The following is a 26,979-nucleotide window of genomic DNA, read 5'->3' on the forward strand; positions in this document are numbered from 1 at the left end:
CCACATGGGAGCACACAGTAATGTTTTCTTGCTAGAGTGGCTTTTTCTTGCTACAGTGGTGATTCCAACTAAATATCAGGAAGAACTTTCTGACAGTAAGAGCTTCTTTGACAATGGAAGAGACTCTCAGAAGAGGTGGTGGACTCTCCTTCCTAGGAGGATTTTAAACGGAGGTTGGATGGCCATCTGTCATGTATGATTCCTGCATTGCAGGGGGTTCGATTAGATAACCCTCGGGGTTCCTTCAAACTCTACAATTCTATGATTCTATGAAACTCAAAGTATATTCACAGCATGAATGAACTGGCTGATTTCTCAGCATTATGTGGGTAGTAACACTGGCCTACCTTACAGGACTGTAGTAAGGATTATTAGAATAATATGCTACATAAATACTGCCATTACTACTACTACTGTTATGGGCTGTACAATGAAAAGGTTTGGGAAGTTGGCATTAAACAACACTAAAAATGTTTATGAAACCTTTTAAGAAAGTTCCAGCTCAGTGCCCCATTTCCAGAAAGGGAAACAGGAAGCTTTCCATTCCCAATGCTTGACTTTCCAAGCATGAAGTGAGCTAAAGGCACAAAAGCAAAAGCCCTGCAAACCGTGAAGTGCAGCGTGTTCATTAACCTCTACATGATAATCCTTTCGTAGCTGCATATTAACTAGTTACATATTCATAATCATTTACATTATTTAGAAGACCTTCTATGAAAATTTCCAGGCGATATCCATTAGCTACAATGTTAAAGGTTACTCAAGATAGTCTGCTTAATGTTTCCAGGAAGCTTTTTTTAATTAGTAAATATGTAAATTGGAAGCATATGCTTTTTTTTGCTTTTTTTAGTATTTTTTTTTTCCTTGGAAGAAAAAATGGGCCATCAGTAGAAAAGCACATGGACATATGCTGTTTTCATCAACCCTTAGCCCCTTAAGACAAAAATCAATAACACCAATCTATTTTAAAATTCATATTATTCCTTTTGATATTTCCCATAAAGGGATATGGAAGAGCAGTCGGAAGAAAAATATGCTCCAGCCCCATCATAGGAGGTTGTCTATCTACCAAGACAGAAGAATGGTTCATCTAGGTCAGTGACAGATTGGTGGTGGCTCTCCAGACAGGACTCCTTCCCAGGTACCAGGATTGAACCATGGGTCTTTTGCATGCAAAGCACATGATTTATAGCCTTTCCCAAATGGCCACACTCAATAAACTAATTCAGTATCACTTGAACAGATGTGAGGGGGGGAACACTGGTAAAGCAGCTTGAAGGCACATTATTCAGCAACTATGTTGAAACTCTGCAGATCCAACTTCCTGGTAGAAAACACAAATGTCAGACAGAGGCTAAAGCAAGATTATCCTCTAATAGTGAGTTCATTCACCAAGCATTGAACCTTACATAGCTAAAGCAGAGCCATCCAAACCCCAAGGTTGGTAAAAGTACCAAAAAAAAAAAAAATCATTAAAGGGAAGGGGAAGGAAATCTGGTGCAGGATTGGGGAACCAGTGGCCTTCTGGAGGATGCTAACCATTGATCATCATGGATGACGCTGGTGGGTAGAGGTAGCATGGGACACTTTGCTGCTCCAATTCCCTCCCACACACATAACTGCAGCTCTGCCATAAATCTGGGCCTCCACCCTGCCCTCATCACTGTCCCCTCACTATTGCCAGCCCTGCCACCTTAACTCCACCTTTGCCAGTGACTGTACCCCATGCTGCCGCCATGACACAGTGACAGCAGCAAGGACACAGTGTTAGCAGTGCTGTGACGGAAACAGTGCATCAGTGGGTGTGGGGCAGAGAGTGGATCGGCAGCCTGACACAAATTGCTTCACTCTGCTTCATGCAAGTACCTAGAGGGCCACTCCTCTAATGGGAGATAATATGCTCAAAACAGTAAGACTAAGCCTGCTTAGTGGCAATGGAACACTGGCTGGGGGATGGGGAAAAAGAATGGAGTATTCAGGAAAAGAGCATAATTGGGTGGCATCCTGAACAGCAGCACTCTGCATTGCAATATTTTGTCGCAGGTCCCACTTGTAATATATGCCTCTCAGTGCAAAAAAAAGGCTGTTTCAAGCTCGTCATCTATACACAGTACAGTCCAATTACATACACATTTTCTGTGATGCATATCCCACTGAATTAAATAGGGCCTACTCCTAGATACTCCTAGATAAGTATTCATAGGATTGCAGCTTTGAGCATATTTAGTGCCTTAACACTATCACTACTATCACTCTCAAGTATGTACATAAAGAGCAAATTAAAAAGCAATAGGTAAAGTACATAGCAAAAAGCAGGGAGCAGATACCATCGAAGAAAATGGTAGCTACATTTCTACTCAACCCATCAGTTATCATGGTAGCATGGACACAATAATAAATTATGGTATTTTTCGCTCTATAAGACACACCAGACCACAAGACGCACCTAGTTTTGGGAGGAGGAAAACAAGAAAAAATATATTCTGAATCTCAGAAGCCAGAACAGCAAGAGGGATTGCTGCGCAGTGAAAGCAGCAATCCCTCTTGCTGTTCTGGCTTCTGGGATAGCTGCGCAGCCTGCATTCGCTCCATAAGACACACACACATTTCCCCTTACTTTTTAGAAGGGAAAAAGTGAGTCTTATAGAGCAAAAAATACGGTATATTCTGACTGGCAGGGTTCCTCCCTCCTGTAAAATGGCTCATGAAGCCACATTTGCTGAAATGTATGAAGTGATTTATTTGATTTTTTAATTCTACCTTTTCCTGAAGATTCAAGCACAAATGCCTTAAAGGAGGAACATGAATCCAGGAGTCAGTACCCAAGAGTCCACCCTGGTCTGTGGCACACATAAACTGAAATAGTGTTATACACATAGCCAGGGTTATTTGGTGGGGTGGGTATAGAAAAGCATTTAGAACTCCTGAGACAATTAGTGACCTCCAATTATCATGGTGTGCATGATCATAAAATACCTAACCATAACTTCCAATGAAATTTGTGATTGAGTCCCAAATAAATCTCAACTAGTTTAACAGCTTGTTTTGCGGGTAAAAGTTCAGTTTGGTGCCCAGTGTCATATCCTTTGCTTGTAGGACAGCCTGCTTGAGAATGATGTAATGTAAACCTTGGTTTTCAAACCATAGTTTTACCTAATGGTACAAGATCAAGTAGCTATTCAGAAATAGAAGTTAATGCTCAAGCATTGTGTTTGCAACAGAACCTGACTTATGTCTCCTCTTGGTATAAATGATATACAGTGGTACGTCCGTTTTTGAACAGCTTAGTTCCCGAATAACTTGGAACCTGAATGCTGCAAACCCAGAAGTAGGTGTTCCGGATTTCGAACTTTGCCCCGGAAGTCGAACGTGCTCCTGAGCTTCCATTTTTACTGTTGCGCAGCCCATTTGAGTCCCCACCATTGTAATTTAAGCCTTCCGTTTCTGATTACAGTGTTCTGAGGTGATATTTGGTGCTTTTGTTTTTGCGTTTTTGTTTGTGTGGCTTTTTCATTTTTGTGACTGTGGCTTGTTTTTTTATGACTATCATCAATGCAGGTAAGAAAAAAATAATTTTAATTTTTATCATCTACAATACTGTTATTTATTTTATAGTACAGAACATTGACTATTGCTTTCATTTTATGGATCAGTGGTCTTGTTAGATAGTAAAATTCATGTTAAATTGCTGTTTTAGGGGTTGTTTTTAAAAGTCTGGAACGTATTAATCCATTTGGCATTACTTTCTATGGGAAAGTGTGCCTTGGTTTTGGAACGCTTTGGTTTTGGAATGGATTTCCAGAACAGATTAAGTTTGAGAACCAAGGTACCATTGTATGTGCTTGCAAACATGAGATTATAGTGCTATATTTGAATACTGACATCTTTAAATAAAATGTAGATTACCGTATTTACGCATATCTGATGCATCATCAAATCTAATGCACACCTAAATTTTCAAAACCTTGAAACCAAAAAAGTATGTGCTGACAAATGTAAATGCGCCATCAAATCTAATGTGCACCCTAATTTCTGTGATGTAATTTGGCCAAAAAAGGTGTGTGTAAATTCAAGTAAATACGGTATTAACTATACACACAGCAAACCTAGCATTATCCAGCACTAAACCAGAGGTAGCCACTGTGGTGCCGTCCAGATGTTTTTTTGGACTACAACTCCCATAAGCCCTGACCACCAGCCATACTATTAAAACAGAATACTGTACATGTTGATATGCATTTGAATGTGCAAATGAAACAAAGCCAGATAAGCATTTCTGCTCTGGGCCAACAAATAATATAATGAAATATAATTGTTCCTTCAGGTGTTGATTCAGAACAATATTCTTGTCTATACAGCAACTGCATCCAGAGTTTTAAACATATCACTCTCTTTTTATCTATATTAATGCTGTTTAGGGGCCACAAGGGGGCACCATCATGTGAATCACCACCAATATATGTAAGCAATTGCCCTAATCTGTGTAACAACCACAATTTATCATCCAACTGCCCATGCTTTAATGCAGTTTCAGTTCTTCAAATTCAAACTTTCCACATAACGAAAGCAAGGTGGGTGGGGTGGAATAAACCACACATCCTTTTATAACTTGCAACTTTAGAAGTTAGAGTTGGAATTTATCAAGTTCTATTCACTGAATTCAATGGGATATACTCCCAAGTAACTGTAGGCAGAATCTCAACTTTAATTTTTAAATTAACCCAAGAGAACATAGAATTTGATGCAGTTAATACAAGACTGAAAGGCTATTCGATTTCTACTTCAACAATGAAATCAATTTTTTATTTTATCATTTCTACACAAGGGGAACTCACACCAGTGTTTGAAACTCCCATTGTTCTAGGTGCATTTTGTGACTGGGAATTCCATTACCACAAGCAGTTTCTGAGCTCTGGGTGCAGTACTGCACCTAAGATTTCAGTTTAAAACTGCAGAGTGGAAGGAAAGAAGGACCTTTTTCTGCCTCCCCACTTTCAGCTACTCTCTGAAGACCCTCGTAAGAATATTAGGGGGGTAGGCAGGAAAAGGACTCTTCCATGTGAAAATGAACATAATATTTTAGCTGAAGTTCATTCATTTTCAGGTTTGTATTCTTGTTTTAAAGAAGTGCACCTAGACATTCTGCTGTTGCGCCCATAACCTAGGTTTAAGGTGTCATTTAGCTCCTAGCTTTCATATCTCAGTTTCTAATACTGACTCACATGCCTATGTCTCATTTTAAAAAGAACTATATTCCCTGTGCTGGACTTTTCTTGAATGAATAAAAGTTATTCCTTAATTAGAAGTCATAATCAACCTTCATAGAAACTTTCTTAAACATACATTGGCAATGTTATCTTAGGATAGTAGAATGTCCCAAACAAAGCCATGTGTCAGGAGAAAAGCACTTTGATCTGCTTCCCTGGATCAGCTGCTGCTTTAAAAAACCATGGGACGTTTTTAACATTGGCTAAAACAAAAAAAGGATAGGCAAAACATCAATAGATTTTAGGGGTGCACACTCAGAGGATGACCTCCAAACCATCCTAAATTTATTCACAGCTTATGAAAAGCTTGGCCTATCACTCAACATCCAAAAAACCAAAGTGTGCTGCACCAACAAGCACAAAGCAACCTCTCTGCAGCACCACAAATCCAACTCAATGGTGTAACACTGGAAAGTGTTGATCACTTCTCCTACCTTCCCACAAGGACCAACACTGATGCCGAAATCCAGCATCGCCTGAGCTCTGTCTTTGAGGATCAGGACATTCACAGGGAAACCAAAATGCTTGTTTACAAAGCTATTGTACTACCAACCTTACTGTATGCTTGTGAAACATGGACCACTTTAAAATGCCATCTCCAATTCCTCGAAAAATTCCATCAACAGTGCGTCCGGAAAAAAATTACATATCACTTGGGAAGACAGGCAAACTAATGCCAGTGTACTTACTGGAAGAAGCAAAGATCACCAGTGTCAAAGCAATGATTCTTCAACAAACTTTGTTGGACTGGTCATGTTGTTTGGATGCCTGATAATCGTCTTCCAATGCAACCACTCTATTCTGAACTTAAAAATGGAAAGCGTAATGCTGGTGGTCAACAAAAGAGGTTTAAAGACTGTCTCAAGGCAAATCTTAAAAAAATTAGTATAAACACAGGCCTGCGAGCGCTCCAGTTGGAGAACAGCCTCTACCAAAAGTGTAATGGACTTTGAAGAAGCTCAAAATCAGGATGAAAGGGGAAAACGTACTAAGAGGAAGGCATGTTTGGCAAACCCTCACCATGATTTTCCGAAAGCCTATGACCCCACTGTGGAAGGATGTGTGGATTCAGAATTGGCCTCCACAGTCACTTATGGACTCACTGTTAAGACCACATTCCTGGAAGACAATCTTACTTGGCTATGAGTGATTGCCAAAGAAGAAGAAGGTATGCAGTTAAAATTTGGAATTTGTTTACCACATTGCAGGCGACACTATCCTAGAAAGAGGGCTATTTCTGTATAAATTCTGAAATGATAAATACTGTACATTCATGGTGAATTTCAACCCTGGTTTTGGTGAGAAGATGTGTATCATATATTCAACCCCCTAACTTATTTCTGAATGTTCAGTTTGCTTTGTTTGCTCAATCTGTATTTTATTTTTGAAATGTTAGTATGCTGCTTGGAGCAACTAGAAAAGCTGTAAATCAATGTTTTGAGTTTAAAATAAAGAGTTCAAAACATGAAACTGAACCGACATTATTACAGCATTTATACACAGGGATATCAGTCTGCAAACAAAATTTCGGAGAAACTAAGATATGCAGGTCAAACTAAGCATATTTGCTCAAAAGTAAGCCCCAGTACGTGTAATGGAACCTATTTCCCTAGAAAGAGCTAATAGAATTGCAACTTTAATGGCTTTCTGGAAAGCTTGATCTAACTGTAACTCTGACAACAACTTTTCCTAAGGCCTGCAGCAAAGCACAAGCATTCAGCATAAACTTCCTCATCTATAAAATGGGAACAAGTAGTTTAGAAGTATTATGTACCATTAGAAAAGTTACCTAATTATGAGTAAATAGCACAACTTGAGGCTGTTTAACCTTGAATTACACTCCACATTAAGCATCTTATTTAAATCATGCTTCCATTTATTAACAGAAAAATGAAGGCAGTGGTAGCACTCAAGAATGTGATTACAATTCCTTAAATTTCATGTGCATGTGAATGTTGGAGTCCAACTACAGGATACCTCTTGTACAGGTGAAGGAAGTAAATGTGGTGTTAACACAAAGTATAAAATACACTGAAATACCAATTATTTTCCATTAGGAGTACTGAGAATTGATATATCTTCAGTATAAACATTTTTAACACCTGACACCAAGCCTTGGTTCTTGCTGAAGTGCTGGATTTGTATCTGGGCTATATCACCTCATACAGCCAGAGGGGGCTTACATGACACCCATCTATCATAGAAAACAAGGCTAATTTAGCACACTTCTTCATGTAATGAATCATTTGTGTACTCAAGAATATTCAGCCTGCAAGCCCCTGCCAGCTGTATAAAGCGGTATTGCCTAGATGTAATTACTGCAGGGAAAACTGGACCTAAAGCAAAGCATGTTAAAGAGCTAAGATTTGACATTCTGGCCCCCAAAATAGTACAAAATGATAAACTCCAGCTACTATATGCAACATGATGATAATAAGTTGAAATAGTATATACAGCATGCCAGAAACAGCCACATATAGATAAGTTGTTCTCAGGTGGGTCAAATATTTGACCCTGGTAATGGCTATGCAACCCAGGTTGCAACCCAGTCATGTGCATGGAACTGTCCATGTTCACATAAGGGCTTTTGACTTTAATGGTTGTTCTAGTCTAGTGCTGTTTAATATATACATTTCAAAGGGACTCAAATGTTTAGAGCCCTTGTCTACCAAGATAGAAAACTATAATCTATCACACTTATACTGAGCAGGATGCCTCATTTTAGTTGGTGATAAACTGAGATATACAGCTCAACTCCATGCTAATCATTATTTTGACTAACATACAATACTGCTTATCTATGTATCTCCAGACCTGGTATGTATGTTCCATCACACTCTCATACACACACATAAAAGCCCACCTACCACTCAAACAGATGTTTTGTTGGAAATGTGTTTATTAGAATAATCTTGTGCTGGTTTACCAATACAGAGGCACTGGATTGCTTCCAGTTGGTTCTCTACAGGACATCCTTACCTGCCCGACACCCAATTGCATATGATGGCAGATGATCATGGCTTGTGAGGGACAGTCTCATAGGTTGAATTGGGAACTGTGCCAAGTCATAGAATCATAGAATCATAGAGTTGGAAGAGACCACAAGGGCCATCGAGTCCAACCCCCTGCCAAGCAGGAAACGAGTTTATTAGGCCCACAGTCAAATAGTTTATTAGGCCCACAGGCTGGCGGTTTGCAATGCTGCTTTAAATCTGATGCTTTCCTTCTCATATGCTGGGGTAGCTAATGTGGTACCCTCCGACTATTGTTGGATTACAACTTGCAACAGTCCTGACCATGCTGCCTGGGCCTGATGTACATTATACTTCAACGACATCTGGTGGATGCCGCATTGCTACCTCTGCCATATGTCCTGAAGAAGGGGAGACTACTGTGCACTTTTTTGAATAAACAGCAGTTTTCCATCATGTCCGAACTCTGAAAACTGTGAGTTAAGCTAAGATAATTTTTGAACATAACACTAAACTACAACATTTTGCATTTGAACCAATACAAGTCTTGGATTTATGCATTCTGTCCTCCAAGTGCAGCTGGAAGGATAAGCTTTTAAACTAACCAGTTTTCCTATAGTCAGCTGAAATGAAAGGGTTTAAGAACTATTTATAATCTTGGTTTGTTCACCAATCATAGTTTATACTAACCAAAGTTCCATGAGTTCAAACATAATGGAGACTCTCATTAGTTTAAAAGCAAATGCTTCTGATTTCTTCCTCACAGCCTGCCAGAGAGGGAGCAGGTGAGTCCAGGCCAGCTAACACACAAAATGCTGAACTGCAGTTTGAACATAATGCTAAACTGGGCCCATGGTTAGCTTACAAACTAGTATCTAAAAGTACAATTGGATCCTTATCTGTGAAAACAATTAGGATACACCACAATTTATCTCATCTGGATGTAAATAGAAGGTGCAGTTTATTCAAAATGGAAAGTGAAAACGTTCAGTCTATTACCCTGACATGCACAAGAGGGGGGTTGATTGAGTGAGTTCAAGGCTTACCACAGCTTGTTTTTGTAACTGTTGTTATTATTCATTCATTTCCAAATAGCAAACGGATAAAATATATCTACACTGTCTACAGAAACAAAACAAATAAAACTGAATCAAAATACATTAAAGAAACAGAAAGAAGTACAGATTGGGTCACCCGACAACAAGGGCATAAAAACAGTAAATCATTTTCATAAGGCGACTTGCTGAAATAATGAAGTCTGAAGTTCATGCCTAAAACAAATTACAGCTGGTGCCAGATTTGATTGCACTGGGTAGAGTTCTCTAACCCTAGCGCTACCATACTAAATTCATGCACTCTTGTTGATGGTCTGACATGCCAGGCACCTCCAGATGTTCCTTGGTAGCATATCACAAAGATCAGGGAAGTGCATAGAGACTAAGGCAGCCTTTTACGTACATAGGCTCCAGGTTGTTTAGGGGTTTATATTCTAACAATGTACTGGCAGCTCTCTCAACACAGGTGTTATATGTTATCAGTTCCCCAATGCACAACAGCAACCAGACTGCAGCTTCCAAACCAGTCTCAAGGGCAACAGCAAACTGGTTTATTTTATATATGAAGTGAGTCTGCAGCTCTTACTTCAGTAAATAGACTTAAGTACTGGACTGTGAAAGATTCAAAATCCTGAAGAGAACTAATATATTTTGTGAAATTCTCCTATTTTATTTTTTAAAAATCCCTTTAAAAATCCCTTTTAAAAACAGCACTGAAAAATGTAAAGCTACACATATTGATGACAAAGAAAAGCTTTCTGACCTATAAAACAGCCTTTTCCTCTAGCCCCTCAATGGACAATCTTGGGGAAAATGCAGTATGTGTAAGTTACCAGTAGTTTAACAAACATGAAGATTCACAGATCCATGTCCTTGACCTTATATTTTTCATATGCAAACTATTCTCCCAAGTTTCTCTCTGCAAAAACAAGAAACTTTTTAAAAGTACAAGTACTCTCAGGTAAATGTCATTACTAGATGTTCTTGATAATGTATTTCTGTCTCTGAGCTGAACAGTGAAAATTAAATAGAACAGCTGTACCTAACTATCCTCTCTACAAATTATCACCAGATTTTTCCAATAGGTAAGCAGTCCTTTTAATAAACATTTGAAGCTGCTGAACACCAAAAGCTCAACAGTGAGACATTGCAACCCATCTTAAGACTGGAATCAGTCCCATTCTGTTAGAAGGGACAAATAATATACCAGCTTCTTCAATGGCTGTGCTGGTGGAAGCTGTAGTCCAAAACATCTGGAGGGCACCTGGCTGGGAAAGCTGCCGGGGGGGGGGGGGGAATTCACACTGTATATGCATAAAACTGCTGTCCAGTCTGCAATCTGCTACATTGGGTAGATGCCTTAAAGCAGCCATCCTTCCATATGCAGGCTGACTACTACCCTTAACAAGTTACAAAAGTATCCCCAAGACCATAGTTCATTTGAGTTAACACCACAGCAGTTAATTTTAGTGGAACGCTTCTTCTGAACCAATAACCTACTCTTATTTTTGCTCCCTCTAGTTTCTTTTCAAATAATGGTATCTCACATGCGTGTTAATCACTTAATTATTGCAGCAACCTAAGTTAGTAGTTTGTATGTGTGAAGAAGAGCCATGTGATATCCAGTTCTACTGACAGCACCTCAGGCATTCTGCTTTTTACTGAAATCCATTCATACTTTCTTCAAGTCATGAAATGATTAAGAGGCATCACTTCCAGGCGTGGGGGTAGGATGGGGTAGGTTCACTCTTGAGTTTTGGATCAAATTTAATTTGACTCTGTGCCTCTACTATATACGGACTCAACATTTTGGAGAAAACTGAGCATGTTTGCTACATATTATGGAACTTATTTACACAACAGATTGTAATGACCTGAAAACAGCCCAGATGGTACAGCAGTAAGCATATGGGGAACCTTTCCTTACGTGATTCTGAAGTGATTTGATTTAAAAGAAATAAAGCACAAAAATAGCATATTAGTGATTTTTAGTTTGGATAGAACTCCAGTGAGAAGTTAGACCATTTATGCCTATAACTGAATGTCAAGGGGTCATGATAAATAAATGAACCTTCCCATAAACATAGGACAGATTTCTTTTTTAGGTGCTAGATTTTTTTTTTATTAGAAAAAAGTGAAAAAGCTGGTGAATTCTTTTGTTTTCCCCCTTTATCTATTTTAAAAGATTTATACCTTGCCTTTCAATATAAATTAATCCCCAAAGCAGCTTATAAAAGATTATACAACTCAATACATAGCTATTAACCCATCTTGATGGTGGGACAGCTAAAAGCGACATAGAAAGAACAGAAGGTTAAAGACTTCCCCAAGCTCTTTGGCATTCCTGCCACTGCCTGTAGCAAGCCAAGGGCAAATGCACCTCGCCAAGAAGTGAGGGCATTACGTATCACTTGGGAGTGGGCTTCTCACACAGAGCAGATGGAAAAGTGACCCCTGGAGTCAGGTGCTGGATTGTCAATGGATATGCCAGTGGAAACCATGTTAAACCCTCTTCTCAGCTCTCTGGGATTCTTGCTACTCTTGTCTAATTAACACCTATTTCATGTAATAACTTGTAGCCATTTTGAGCATTATGATGCCACCACAACTATAGCTTACTATTGTTTAATATTGTTAATGCTAACATTTTAAACTGTAACAGAACAAAATAACCCCAACTATATCAGATCTCTATGATTAAACATAGGGGCTCTCTTCACCATTACTTGTACAATGCTGGGAACAAGAATCTATCCTCTTGCAAGACAAATAAAATGTAAAATTTTCCCAAAGTTATCAGTGCAATACAAAACCAAAACCAAAAAAGTCACATTTTCACCCCATCCAAAGTGTCTTATAAGCATCTCATAGAGATGGATAACTAATGTATTCTGCTCACCTCACTAGGGGTTGTGGGCAGGAAAATAGAATGTAATACCACTTCAACAGGAGACACTAATCAATCTGCAAATGCTGCTTTTCTATTATTTCTGCTGCATTCTCCCACACTAGCTGATCTGGTGTTTGTCTATACAGTAGTCCTGTACAACATGCAAAGGGATTCAAAGATCTGTAATATATAGGGAGCTCCTCTGCTCCACTTAAGTTACTTTTCAGTGTTTGTGCAAGCACATGTAGAAAGTACAAACAAAAAAACAACCATCCTATGATGGGCGAGCCAAGTCCTATTCCTATAAAACACAATTAGTTTCCAGGGTAAACCACACTTTCTGCAGAAATGGCCAGTCATGCAGAGGCCCAGTTGATGTTGCTTATCCCATATGAAAGAGGTGAAAAGATGATATGAACCAAGCCTGCACATGACTGATGATCATGTGGATGGTTCAGTGCACAGTCAAGGTTGTGCAATGGAGTGAAGCTGCTTGCACCAATTCACCGCCACACTGTACCACAGCAACTTCTCCCACTGAATATATGAACCATGGTAATGTCTTCCAAAGTAAAGTGGTGTGCTTTTTCTGCCTTGTTCCCCATGTGGTAGTCCTATCATACCCTCACAGCAGGTTGTATGCAATTTCCTGATAGCCAGAATAAGCAAAGGACTTCCACTCTGTCCAGCCTGAAGACAACCATTGGTCAGTTTATCCTCATCATCCAGCTCTGTTTTACTCCTAGAGTAACATGTGGGATAGGCAACAATATATTGCTGTGTCCTCACTTTCAAACAGGAACACTCCTGTTCAGGGTTCCAGTCAGTCAGCCATATCACTCCTACAGAATACCCTAAGGCAGAGGTTTTCAACCTTTCTGAGTCCCTGGCTCAGTCCCTTGACATTCTTTCTGCAACACCCCTGTAGGGCTCAGGACCCTAGTTATGTCACCCCTTGCATGCAGAGCTGGCAGCCCCTCACCCTTTCTCAAACACCCTCCCTTGTAGAGTGTTCCCTCAGTCACCTCTCCTCTCCCCTCTCCTTGGGATTCCTCTGGGCAGCCGCAGCTGCCGCCCCTGGTCTCTGAGCTGCCCTCCCTGCCCCAAAGAGAGGTGCCTTCTCACACTGCCCCACAGAGACCTGGGAAGCACCCCCTGGCCAGCTCCAGAAGCACCATTCACCCGCAGAGCTTGTAGCCAGGGCTGCTGCAACAAATAGCTGTGCAAGCCTTTGGGAGGCAGAGATGCGAGAGGGCATCAGAGGAGGGAGGGAAGGAAAGAAGAACAGAAGCCAGTGTTGCCCCAGGGTGCCACAGCAAACTGGTTTCAAACCACTGCCCTAACCCATTCTGTGGCCCCCTTTGTGTTTCTCTTTCCAAACTGACACTCAAAAGTTCTGTAGCTACTGAACATGCTCAACTCTCATAAACAAACCACATACTTGGAAGTAAGTTTTACCAATTTCTGTGGACTCACTTCCAAATAAATGTGTCATTGCAACTTTCAAGAGGCTAAATAGTATGCTTCGATGTCTTTTTTCTTTTTAGTATGTAGCACTATTTCAGCTCTAGTAGTTGCAGTCAAGAACTGAATGCAGGCCAAGTGAGCAAGTGATTGCACCCAGCACAGAAACCAAACACTACTATTCCTCTGCAGGCTTGTTTTAAAAAAGTTTTTATCGCAGGCCAAAAACTTTTGTGGGTTTATCTACAACTCTGGCCTATTAAGAAGCCAGTCCTCTGAAGTTCAACGGAACTTACTCCCAGGTAAGGTTTGCATTTTTGCCTACAACTCCATGCACAGTTGCCTGGACATAAGCCCCACCTGAAGCACCGTGATTTGTATCCAATGTGAGTTCTACTCAGAATAGACCCATTGGAAGTACAGTGGTACCCCGGGTTAAGTACTTAATTCGTTCCGGAGGTCTGTTCTTAACCTGAAACACCACTTTAGCTAATGGGGGCTCCCGCTGCCGCCGCGCTGCCGGAGCACGATTTCTGTTCTCATCTTGAAGCAAAGTTCTTAACCTGAAGCACTATTTCTGGGTTAGCAGTCTGTAACCTGAAGCGCATGTAACCTGAAGCGTATGTAACCCAAGGTACCACTGTAATGGATATGACATAACTTTTGGTGATGTCATGAGACAGTATTTTCTGAGGCTCCTCCCAGATTCCCTCCCAAAAGATGTTAGATTGGCTCCTTCTTTGCAATCCTTCTTGGCAGCAGGCTAAGACCTTGTTCAGACAGGCCTTCAAAAACTAAGATGCTGATCACTGGATTGCTGATCAAGGCAAACTGTACTTTAATTACTGGTTTTAAATGTCTTGTGGTGTATTTTATCTATTTTTTTTTACTAGTTTTTTTTAAGCGAGCTTGCTTATCACTTTGTACTGTATTTTATAATGTTGTTTTTAAACGTTGGAAGTCACCCTGAATTCCGACTTGGGGAGACAAGAGATAACGCAGTGTCCAACTAGGGCCAATGAGAGACCAGAGCTCAAATCCCCAACTCAGCCATGAAGCTCCCTTGGAGCAAGCCCTACCTGGGGCTACCCTGTTTAGGGAAGCTTTTAATGTTTGATGGATTACTGTATTTTAATATTCTGTTGGAAGCCATCCATAATAATAATAATAATAATAAGGGGCCAGGCACTGCCTTTCAGCCTAACCTACTTGACAGGGCGGTTGTTGTTGTTGGGATTAAATGAGTGGGTAGAATTATGTATGCCACTTTCAAGAAAGAAGAAGGATATAACTGTAGTAAAATATATAAGTAAATATACATTAAAACAGTGTTGTAAGAATAGCAATAACCACCACGTTACTTTCAAGGGGTCTAAGCCGAGTAGAACCAACACTGGGTACCATCCAGATGAACTTATTTCCAAGTAGGAAAGGTTAAAATTGCACTGTCAACTCACACTACTGGGTTTTTTTTTGGGGGGGGGATTACCAATAATTGCAGTTTAAAGCGCTCTCTCTCTCTCTCTCACACACACACACACACACACAGGAAAGTCCATCATACACACCTACATGGGGAAGTGGAAAGGAAACCCTCTGCAAAACAAACCCTCCACATGGCGCTGCCATGACACAGGCAGCGTGCCTGACACACCCCCTGACGGGGTCCCCTTCCGCTCCCCTACCAGCCGACCCTCGCGGGCCGCAGCCCCCTCCCCAATACCAGCAGCAATACCCCGCAACCTACCCCCACCCATACCTCACGAGGCGCCCCCGACCAGGCCTGAGGCGCCGGGCCTGGCGCCCTAACACCCCCTTGCCCTCCTCACAGTCACGCGGCTGCCCACCAGGAGGGCGCCTTCCGTTCCTCGCCCCCTCCCCTCCCAGGCCCACCTTCCCCGCCCCCCGTTTACCTTTCCATGCTCGTCCCGCAGGCGGCCCAGCTGGGCGGCGCTGAGCGGCGGGGCTCGGCCGGCCGCCTCCATGGACCTAACGGGGCCCCGGGGGTGTGAGTGTCGGTGCCTGCGCGTGGCGTGAGTGGGGGGGCGGGGAGCCTTGATGAGGGGCGAAAACTAACGGCCGCTCGGGAGGCTTTAGGCCTCTGCCTGCCTCTTACTTCTCTCTCTCTCTCTCTCTCTCTCTTATGAGGGGAGGGGGTTTTGTTTTTGGTCCTGCGTATGTGTTTCTCTCTCCTCAATATATATATATTGAGAATATATAGATATATATTCTCCTCAGCAAGGCGAATGAGTCCTATAGAAATGTTTGTGGAGGGCGAAGCGCCGGCTCCGGAGTCGCATCCGCCGCGCGGGGCCCGCCGAAGCCGCCTGGGCCCAGTCAGGAGCCGCTGCTGCCGACGACGACGACGGGCGAAACATCTCACACTCGCATGCTGGGCCGCGCCGGCGCCGCTTCCTCAGCCGGGGCCCAGGGGTAAGTCGGAGTAGCGGGTGCTGTCGCCGCGCCGCCGGGGATGGAGCGTCGCCCCAGCCTCTGGTGGACTCGGGCCCGCAGGAGGAGGAAGAGGAGGAGGAAGCGGCGGTTGAGGCCCGTTCCTCGCGCCTCCCTGGCCGTGGCTGTGCAGCTCTCTGGGTAGCCGCCGCCGCCGGGAGGAGGCGAGGAAAGGGGAGGAGGAAGCGGCGGGAGGAGGAGCTGCCGCCGCCGCCGCCGCCAGTTTCCCTCACAGCTTGTCTCGGACGCGCCGCAGGATCAGGCCCAGCTGCCTTACCTGAAGGCAGCTGTCCTAAACCCGCTTACCTGAGGGGAATAAGTGCCTTTGGCTTCAATAGGACTGACATCTTCTCTATCATATATATGTACAATATCTCTCTCATATATATTTATCAAATTTTATATTTTATATTTCCAAAGAAGCATCTTACAAGCTTTTTAAAATATCCAGTGACTTCCCTTCCTCTCTTTCCATGGTTCATTTTACATATGCATATTTTACTATAACCATTCAAATCAAAGTTTTCCACTTTTACATCCATCAAAACTTATTTACTCTGTTGGAGTTATCTTAACACTGCCAGCGTTTTCAGCTGTATGCAGTTATTTTCCATATATTCAATAAATGTTTTCCAGTCTTCTTTAAATGCATGTTCTTCTTGATTTCTTACTTTATAAAGTCTGCAATTTTTCATATTTAGTCATTTTAAGTTGGAAGGACCTTGCTCACTTTCCATTTTGGGGGCTAACAACACATGGGCCACAGTTGTTGCATACATAAACAACCTTTTCTGACACCTAAGAATTAGTTATATCCAACAAAAAGGACTCTAGTTTTTTTTTCAGAAAGTAGTTTTAAACATTTTTTTCAATTCATTATAAATCATTTCCCAATACACTTTTACCTTTTTACATGTACATCACATGTAAAAAAAAGTTCCCTCTGCTTCTTTATACTTCCAACACATATCTGATTCTGTTTTTTTAAATCTTAGCCAACCTATTCGGAGTTAAGTACCATCTATTAATCATTTTCAGGTAATTCTCTTTCAATGAATAACATGCTATAAATTTCAGGTCACTTTTCCAGAGTTTCTCCTAGAGGTTGAGATCTATATTATGTCCTATATCTATTGCCCAGTGTGTCATTGAGGCTTTAACAAGTGTGTCTTTTGCTTCCCATTCTAGTAGAAAATTTTACATTTTAGACAAAAGTTTATCCTTATTTTGTAAGAGTTCTTTTTCAAATTGTGAGCTTTGGTCCAGAAATCCATTCTTTCGATCTAATTTAAACATACAATCTTTAAAAAATTGTTTTAATTGAGGGTTTTCTTGGCTTACAAAAGTACATATGTCGTCTCTTTATTTCCAGAGACCTGTTCTTTCCAATGTCAGAAATCTGAATAGGCATGGATAGGGCCTACTGCTTCTGAGGCTGCTCTCATGTACATGCAGTTTTTACTGCAGCTACTCAAGAGGTAAGCGGCAGTAAGAAGTGCTTGCTCACAATAGGACTTAGTTGGAGCTTTCTATGTACCGTATGTTGCAGTGCAAGCCCTACCTGGGGCTACCCAAGAGGTGATCTGAGTGATACTTCTTGAGAAAGAGGTTGAATTCAGGCCTCATCCCACTGACCTGCTGGGAGTAAGTCCCCTTGAGATCAATGGGATTTATTTATGAGTAGGTAGGATTAGGGTCACTGCCTTTTATTTATTAAATTTATATAGTGCCCTCCTTCTGAGGTCACAGGGCAGTTTGCATTACAGGCAGGCAACCACCTGACCATTGACGTGAGGAATTGCGTTCCAAGGCACTGCACATTTAAGTGTAATCACATATAATTGAAACACCATTGAGAAAGCCTGCAAACACCCCATTCCGCAATTTTTTGTGAAGTTTTTGGGTTACTTTGGGTTTGGCATGATGCGTTTGTGTGCTGTCATTCACGCACCTATGGAATGCACATAAATGGGGTTGCCTGTATAAAACCACAAAAAATAAAACATAAAATTCTTACGCCGCACCCATGTATATGAAGCTTTAATGCTTATTGCAACACAATCCTACCCATATCTGCTCCGAAGTAAGATGAAGCAAGAAATGCTTTCTTAAGAAAGATGATGGCTTTAGGCCTTGTCTTACCTGCTGGGAATAAGCCCCCTTGGATTCAGTAGGGTTTACTTCTGAGTAGGATTACCACCCAACAGTTCTGACATTTGTAGAACCTGAAATAAGAGACAAAATTCCTACTAGGCATAGGCCCATTAAAGTTTATTAATTACTAACTTGGGTTCATTAATTTCAATAGTTGTAGTCTGAGTAAAACTTACTTGAATTCAACCCTGGGAATGAATCTCACTGAGCTCTATGATTTTTAACTACTTAGAAGTAAGTCCAATAATCCAAGAACCTGTGTCAAAATACAATGGCTATCGAGCTCTAAAATAGTGAACTTTAGGTTGTGACTTCTAAATCTGAGTCTTATCGTGAAATAATTGTTAACAGAATTTGAACCAAAATATTTAAACCTGTGGCAAAACGCAAAGAAATACACACTATTGCAAGTGTGTTGTAAGAATAATCATTGCAAGCCAATCACCGGGAAGAGTTTTTCTCCACTGAAAAAATATTGAGCTATTAGATTTTTGCTGCCTTGGTTATCATTCAAATTGAGCTAGACTTGCTCTTTGCTTTTTATCCATTCCCTAGAGAGGAAGAAATCATTTCCCTAACGGGGTAGGCTAGACTTGTAAATCTTCACAAAAGGACTGGGGAAAGAAAAGAACACATATACCAAGCAATGGAAGACTACATACGTTGAATCCATATTGTAGGGGTTGTCAGTGCCTGCAGAGGCCTTCCCTAGCTCCGACAGGGTCCCCTCCTTTCCCCCTCAAAGTGCTTAAAAACATTCTCTTACCGGAAATAGAATAGGCTGTAGTTTGTATTTCAGCACTGTGTGTGTTTATGTGTGTGTGGTGTCTGCAACATTTGCTCTGATTTGCAGATGTGCCCTTCAGCTCCCAAAAGTTGGTGACACTTGTTACATTTTTTATATCTATACATTGTTTCATTTCTCTATCCTACAAATATTTCAGAGTGTTTACAATGCCATCAGATTGTTGTTTCAGCCATGGCTTTGTCCCACAATCTGTTTTGCAATGACTGGTCTTAGACCTGGCATATACGAGGTGATAACAGAGACATGCTCCTCTGAGTAGGTGTGGTGCCTTCTTCCATCAAGTGGGTAACCATAATTTGATAAGGGGAAAGGTATCTGTTATAGAATATGCTTTTTAGGCAAGGAGTAAGCATGTTGCTTACCATTGTAATAACAAAGCATTGGGTTAGACTGGAAACCGTGGTGTCTGTAAAATGCAGATTTTTTAAAAAAAAATTATACAGGATGATTTGTTATTCTAGAATTGTGAAGTGTAGGTACGAAGCAATGTTCCTTCAGGCTCTCAAAATAAAATTTGTGGTCAGAGCTTACCCAAAACAAGTTTTTCAGGGCTCACTTAAAGGCAGGGGGAACAATCCACCCCAAGATTAGACACATTACATTCATTCATGCATTTAACATCCTGTCTAGTTTGCCCCATGAGGTGGTATCATTTTCACTATGCATTCCTGATGAATAGAACAGAGGTCCTTCTTGCAGCATTGTTTGCCCCATCACCTACCACAGGGGTGGGGAACCTGTGTCCCTTCAAATGCTTTTGGACTATAACTCCCATCAGCCCCAGAGAGTATGGCCATCAATAATGGGAGTTGTACTCCAGTGACACCTGTAGGGCCAAAGGTTCCCCACCCCTGACCTACCAGGTTACTCCTTAATTGGATATTTATTGTCAGGAAGTATTGTATTTAAAAAACAACAACCCAACAACTGACATTTCACTACTCTTGTCTCTAAGCTCTGAAACATATAAAAAGCTTGTTGTCACAACCATTATGGTTACCTAAAATAGAGGCCTCATTTTTAGTCCAATTGAAATGAATCCAACAGTACAATTCTATGGAATTGGGTGAATCTTTGTTAAGCTTCGCATACCCCTTAGACAGGGATGGTAGGATCAATCAGTTTTGGTTCTTTCAGTTTCTTATTTTTCCTACATTCAGTTCTCTACATTTTTGCAGCATTTCCCCCCTCCTGAAAATATGTCAATGTTTTAGTGTGAATGTCTCTTAATAAACATATTTTTATATGGAAATGTACACATTTTTGCAAGTATGGTGTATTCTTGTGTGCTATTTTCACTAATCTCATTTTTATGCACATGTTTTCCTAATGGAGGCATTTTTGTGAACATTATTTCACTAGAGAACTACATCACAAAATTCGGATGTGTGACTTTCAAAGGATAGCTGTGTTTTGGTTCTCATACAAGTTTTGAAAGTGTGAATTTGGCTGATTTGCCTTTTAATGTGAACTGAATCAAATATCTCCCTATTCTTAGATCAGTAGTACATTTAAGAATATGAGCCTTAGATATATGCAGCCTCACTCTTCCACAGAATGGAATTATTACAGTAACTTTGCATTGAATACAATTCTTGCTTAATTTTCAGCATACCCAGCAAGAAGTTTCTAGTTTTAGTTCCTGATCTTTTATGTAAATCTATTATTTTTTATGCTCTTCTTACTAAATAACTTCCTTTTGACACTCTTACTTCACTTCTTGAACATTAGAAACATCCTAATTAAGTAATCAGCCTTATAATCAGGAACTTGCTAATATGTGGCATTCAGATGCTATGGATACTGAAAGCTTTACAAAATGCCTGTTTGTTTCACAAACTGTTGGGAAAGCCAAAAGACAGAACATTGAAGCACCGCCGCCCCCTAAAATTGACTCTGCTGCCATGATAGAGCACAAAGCAGCATGAAATAAACAAATGAGACATGGTGCAGTAAATTTATGTCAACAAGCACCATTTTGCATCTGTTAAATTTGGTGAGAAAGCACAGAAATGGCTCCAGTTGTGTCAATTTATACAACTTTTCACCAGTGGGTATGCCACTAATCTTTGCTTTAGTAACTAAAATACACGGCATCTGCAGTCTAGTTCAACGCCGGCAATTGGCAACATTTCACAATGTACGTCATTTGTCAGAGTACTGCCTATATTGCCGTTAATATACAAACCGAACTGTGGGGTGGTTACTGAACTGTCTACATTTAATCTGCCAAAGGAAAAATATTCTAACCGTGTCAGGCAGACACTTCCCTAGAAGAATATGATACATCACTTTAGGCAAAAATTCAGTGTGTACTTAGTTTAACCCGTGAAATTCTTACATGGGAAGCATGTAGGGATGGGATATGCTTGATCTAAAATAAAGAAGATTAAGGACGGGACTTAATTTTAGCTTCTTATTCCTCCTTTGCTAAGAAAATCTCACACAAAGCAGAAACAATGAGGCTTCAGGAGTAACACAAAGCATGCCAAAGTATTTTCATTCCCCCAGCTCAACAACATAATTAGTAGCAAGTCAGCAGAAGAAAGAGGAGAGTAGCTGGTTGTCACCAGCTGATCAGTATATTTCTGGGAATCAGATTTCAAAATCTGAAGAAAACGTCTAAAATTTACCTTTGAATTGAGATTTGGGGCTAAAATGAAAAAAGTAACAGATCACACCAGTAGCATGTTCCTCAGTTCCCATATCACATGGATACCTTACTGAATCCAGTTCTTTTTTGCTGTCATTGTAGAAACTGGAGGGCTAATTTGTATGCTTTCTAGTTGCTTCTCTGCTGGGTCTGATTAGCATCACCTGGAAATTCCAGCTTTTCTGCATTCAGTCTCATGCGGGAGAAAATCTTCTGGCTTAAATAAGATTAGTGTCACTTTAGTGGACTTTCCCCATGTTTTCTGTGTTAAGGGGGTAAACTTTTGAACTTGTCAATTTTAAACTTTCAAAGCTAACCAGATACATACCTAATGGATTCCGACTCTTTTTTACTTAAGGTAGAACTACACGTCACATATAGTTCCATGATTCTTCTGGGAGAGACAGTTTTTTTAAAAACAAAGCCACAACACAGTCACTACACCCGCAATTTATTGTAGACTTATTGCCACCCTCTCCTGTGTTTATTTTTTTGCTCTGTGGATGCTTGAGGGCAATGATTCATAGCACTTGGGGCAACACCCTGGATATACTGGAGAGCTGGGGCGTTACGTTGCTACTGTCTTTACTTGTTGATCACTCACTCTTGCTACCTGGTCCACTTTGCTGGCCAACATGCTTCTTCCAGACTTCACTGTAGGTTCATTGTAGCCTCACCCAGAATCAGGAATACCACAGGAATAAAATATTGGGGGGGGGGGGAGTAGGCCTCACCCCACATAATTGTTCACATGACGTGGCACACACACACCATTTGAATGGCAATGCCCATCAACTGGGGGGGCCCCTCAAATATTTTATGGGGGGGACACAAAGGAACCTCAGCCCCTAGGAGTTCACTCCTATGCCCAGAATCATAGAATTACATTCAGCTCTACTGATAGACTGTATTTAAAACAGTGATATCAGTTTATGTCACCTGTTGAGAGTTAATGTGAATGAAAAGTCAGGTCTTGAGTTTCTCACTGAGAACAATTTTAGCATCCTACAAGCATAGACTCTGCAGGTGCATTTTGTTATTGGGATTGCTCGGTTTAGAAGATGAAGGCTAGGTGTGCAAGTTTGCTAAGAAAATAGCCTTTAGTCCACTTTTAGAGGATGGAAAGAGCTTCTACCCAAAAGAAGATGCAATTCCAGCTGTCATCATATTTAAGACTTCAAAGCTGGATTAAAAAAACAACAACACAAAAAAACCCCAACATTTGAACTACAACTGAAAGTGATAGTCCATGTGCTATGCTTCTGGAATGCCAAGTGGAAACCCAAGAGATGAATCTAGCCCAGGACGTGGGTGTTGGTGGATATGACTGGTCATCATCAACTTCATCTCAATATCCTATAATTCCTCGTTTCTCTCTGTCCTTTTATGGCATAAAATGTTGATGAAACAGCTGCAAGGCTGTTCTAAACATCAAAACTATTGTTGTGATATATAAAAAATCTATAAAGCCTGACCAAGGTTGCAGTTAATTCTGAAACCAGCCGTTACAGATCATGCTGGGGTATGATCAAAACACTTCTACATCTACAAAGCATGTTAATCTTGAATTTTGGTTAGGAGGATCTTCGCTATTATTACTGTTCTTTCTCTTATGCACTCAATTTGGGGCTACCCTCAGGCTGCAGCTAGTGCAAAATACTATGGCTGTTGATGGTGACAGATTATCGCTAGCATGGAACTCCAGTGCTCAAAAGCTTGCATTGGTTACAGGAACAGGTTCAAGGTTCTTGTATTAATTTACAAGTACCTTAACTTGGGCCCAGGATGCCTATATAGTTATATCCCTGCCCAATCACTGAGGTCAGCGATTTTCTCTGTAGCTTGGGTACACAGATAATATCCATCGGGAGCCATCCTGCATTCAGAACTGAGGGTCCAGCTTTGTGGAACTCCCTTTCCATTGAGACCAGAAAAGTCCATTCCCTGTTGAAAACCTGGCACCTAATGACGACCTATTTATTTCAGTCTGCAGTTTAAGTGACAAACTTTTTAATTAACTTTATCTGGATGTGTTTTTTTAAGTTTATTGTACACTGCTTAGAGGTACTTTCAAATAAGTGGTTTATAAATTGTCAGAATCAATCAATAATATTGCTAGTTATTAATTACTAAATATGCTTGGGGGTAACATATTTTTTTATTTAAGCCAGACTGCTGCAGCACTCTGTGGTCAAAAGGTGCTTCAAGTGAGGAGTATTTATCTACGGTATTTTGCAGTGCTTTGTCAGTTTGGAGCATTGAGTTGTTGTAGCCAAATAAAGCCTCCTCTGTGTAGAGATAGCATTGCATATAACCATTTAAAGGTAAGATGTCATAGTATCAGAGTTATATATTCCAGCCTGCAAGTATTTGCCACAGATTACGTCAATAAATCAAGGCTTTGGGCTTCCATTGTCTCAAAGTTAGCTGGATGGATTTAAAGCTGAGCAGCTTGCCCAGTATACACACACCCATGCACACACAATGCCTCTTTACTATTCCCATACAAATGTCTAATCAATGTAATAAGCTTTCAATGTTGCATCTCTCCATGAAATTTGTGCCTGAGATGTCAGCTCTGAACCATACAGCTGCACCAGCACAGCAGCTTGAGGGGACTTGCTATTTTTCAGAGGAACTTTGTGAAAGTGGTTGCATATCCTAGGTCAAGAAGACAAGAGTTTGAACTTTTACCAGGTGCAGCAGAGACAAAACACAATACTTCTTAGGGCCTTGCTTTTGTCTTCAGACCAGAGGAAAGCAGATCAAAGGGAAATGGAAAGAATGGGGCTTGCACGCTTTACATTTCCTGTTAGAAGAGACCTTGGGGAACAGTTGAAGTTTTGAGAAAGTCATGATTGTGTGAAGTTCTCTGGAATTATTCACAAGTAAATGGGTTCTTTAGGGCCCTTGCATGCTGTAACTAAATTCCTTCCTTTCTAAACTGCTTCCCAGTCTGGAATTTTCCAAAGTACTGATCTATTTATAGAGAATAGGTCCACCTGGTTACTGGATGAGATGATAAGAAATGTTTCATTCTTCTAAGAGCATAGTATGAAAGTACATGAAGCAGCAACCTTCCTGAAGCTAAGCAGATCTGGTCTAGTAATCACTGCCAGGTGAGGAAATAGCTAGACAATATAGTTTATACTGTCTCAAGATCCCTGGATAAAAACCATGATCTATAATAAAATAAATAAAAAATAAGGCTCAGAGAGTTATTTGTTCTATTTATTAGTTGCTTTTTTCAGAAAGGTGAATTCAAATTTACTTTTAAAAACAAGAGGAAGAACAACCCCTAAATGCTCACCAATTGCATATATAAAAGAGCAGATCCAACAGAACCCCACTAAAAGATAAGGAGAAAATTAAGGTCCAAAGGCCTTAGTGTAGTGATGGCCAAACTTGGCCCTCCAGCTGTTTTGGGACTTAGTGAATAAAAATGTTTTGCCAGGTACCTAAGAACAAATAGGTTTGGGGGGGGGCATGAGTGGGGAGAGCATTTCACAAACAAGGAGCCACCACTCTTCTCTTATGTCACCTTCTCTTATGTCACCACGCTCCATGCTATTCAGAGGAAGCACACAGAAAAAGGGTTCAGATGACAAGTACAGGATCTGGGCTGGTTCGTATGAGAACAGGATGCTGGACTAGATGGGCTATTGGTTCGTATGAGAACAGGATGCTGGACTAGATGGGCTATTGGGCTCTTCTTACGTTCCTATGTTAGCAACAGTAGTGGATCCAGAAGCAACCCCAAGCTTTGTACCTGCTCCTTCAGAAGGAGTGTAACCTCACCTAGAGCAGGCCATACCACATCCCACTAGTCTAGGGAACAGCGCCTCAATCTTACAAGGATTAAACTTTAGTTTATTGGCAATTGTACAGTCCCTGAGGCCAGACATCAATCTAGCACATCCACTGCCACGCCTGCAGATGTAAAAAACTGGCCTTCCCATTATCTGTATGTTCTCTGAGCATCTGCAGCTGAGCTAGATTGAGCCAGTGTGCTATCACTCCTAAGCTTGCGATCAAGACTTACAAATTTCTTGTACATCCTCATAGCCCAAATTTTCAGCTGCACTCCACAAGCCTCCTCCTTTCCCTTCCTCTGCTCCAAAAAGGAGGAATTTTGTGATCTAATCAACTGCATCTGGCTGCAATCTATTTGCAAAACAGGACACTCGGTTCCAAATTCAGATGGTTGTGACTTCACTTTAAAGGCAAGCTGGAACAAGATGTCCTCAATAAATAAGGTAAACCAACCCGTTTGCCTGGGACTTAAGTGACTTCACTCTAGTACCTCACCCACAAGAGGGAACAATGGAACATTACCAATTTCCTTGCCTTCAGGCAAGCATGAAAAATAAGCAGCTTCACTGCTAATGTTTCGTTGTTACCCTGTTTATTTTTAAAGTCCTTACCTATCCTTTTATTTTCACGTTTTGTTTCACTCCTCACAATGACACAAGCCCTTTGTATTTATTTTCCCTATTCATTTTGATATAATATATTCATTAACAAACTCGGTGCTTTTAACAGCTAAAATTCAATCTATTTCCCTTAGTGCCCACTACTCCTTTTATTTCCTTCACCTTTTGTATTGTTCCTTACCATCTGTTCTGTTCTAACAAACCGTATTCTCCTGCCCAAGGCATCTCCTATTTACTGACTCCCCACCAGTTTTGTTTAATTCTTCCCAGTCAACTTCCAAATGCTACTGAGCATTGCATTAATCTTTATTAAAAACAGGAACTGTAGTGAGGCTGTGAAACAAATTGAGAGAAACCACAGACTCTTATTCTTTATGCCAATACTGAAGCAGATCCAGTGGGTGGTAGATATACATTTTTAAAAAAACTGCCTAAGAAATGGTTTAAGAGCACAAATCCTTTCAATCTTTTATAAATTCTAAAGTGGGAACCATGTACATACACATCACAAAAAGGATTTTGCAACATTACTAGCTTACATGGCAAAATCATGCAAAAGAAAACCCAAACAACCCTTTTCTGAAGGCAGCTCAGTGGACTTTGATGGGGGATAGCCACTGTGGCACTCTGAGAACAGGATGATGGACTTGATGAGCCATTGGCTTGCTCCAGCAAGCTCTTCTTACATTCTCATGATACTGTAACTACACATTAGAATGTACATTTAGTAGACTTTGTGCATCCAGACTGCAAAATGGGGGAAGGGCCATATCTCAGTGGTAGAGCATTTGCCTTTCAAACAGAAGGTCCCAGGTTCATATCCAGGTAGGGA

At 40.8% G+C, this 26,979-nt stretch overlaps 3 protein-coding genes across 4 annotated transcripts in view; 1 reads left to right on the forward strand and 2 right to left on the reverse strand.

Annotated features, from left to right (window-relative positions):
* The window catches only part of URI1 (URI1 prefoldin like chaperone), a 46,040-nt gene extending 30,264 nt beyond the window's left edge, over positions 1-15,776 (reverse strand). Inside the window, exon 1 of one of the 2 annotated variants that reach the window (XM_081870255.1) lies at positions 15,562-15,776. In XM_081870255.1, coding sequence (XP_081726381.1) covers positions 15,562-15,633 — 72 coding nt within the window. In that variant the 5' untranslated portion in view covers positions 15,634-15,776. The remainder of the gene's footprint in view (positions 1-15,561) is intronic. The other variant, XM_081870256.1, reaches the window with a different exon arrangement.
* The window catches only part of LOC309346491 (protein C19orf12 homolog), a 315,967-nt gene that overhangs the window by 169,573 nt on the left and 119,415 nt on the right, over positions 1-26,979 (forward strand). The gene's annotated exons all lie outside the window — the stretch shown is intronic.
* The window catches only part of PLEKHF1 (pleckstrin homology and FYVE domain containing 1), a 296,105-nt gene that overhangs the window by 126,640 nt on the left and 142,486 nt on the right, over positions 1-26,979 (reverse strand). The gene's annotated exons all lie outside the window — the stretch shown is intronic.

Source organism: Podarcis erhardii (genome assembly GCF_964252035.2).
Source record: "Podarcis erhardii genome assembly, chromosome: 7".
Classification (NCBI taxonomy): Eukaryota; Metazoa; Chordata; class Lepidosauria; order Squamata; family Lacertidae; genus Podarcis; species Podarcis erhardii.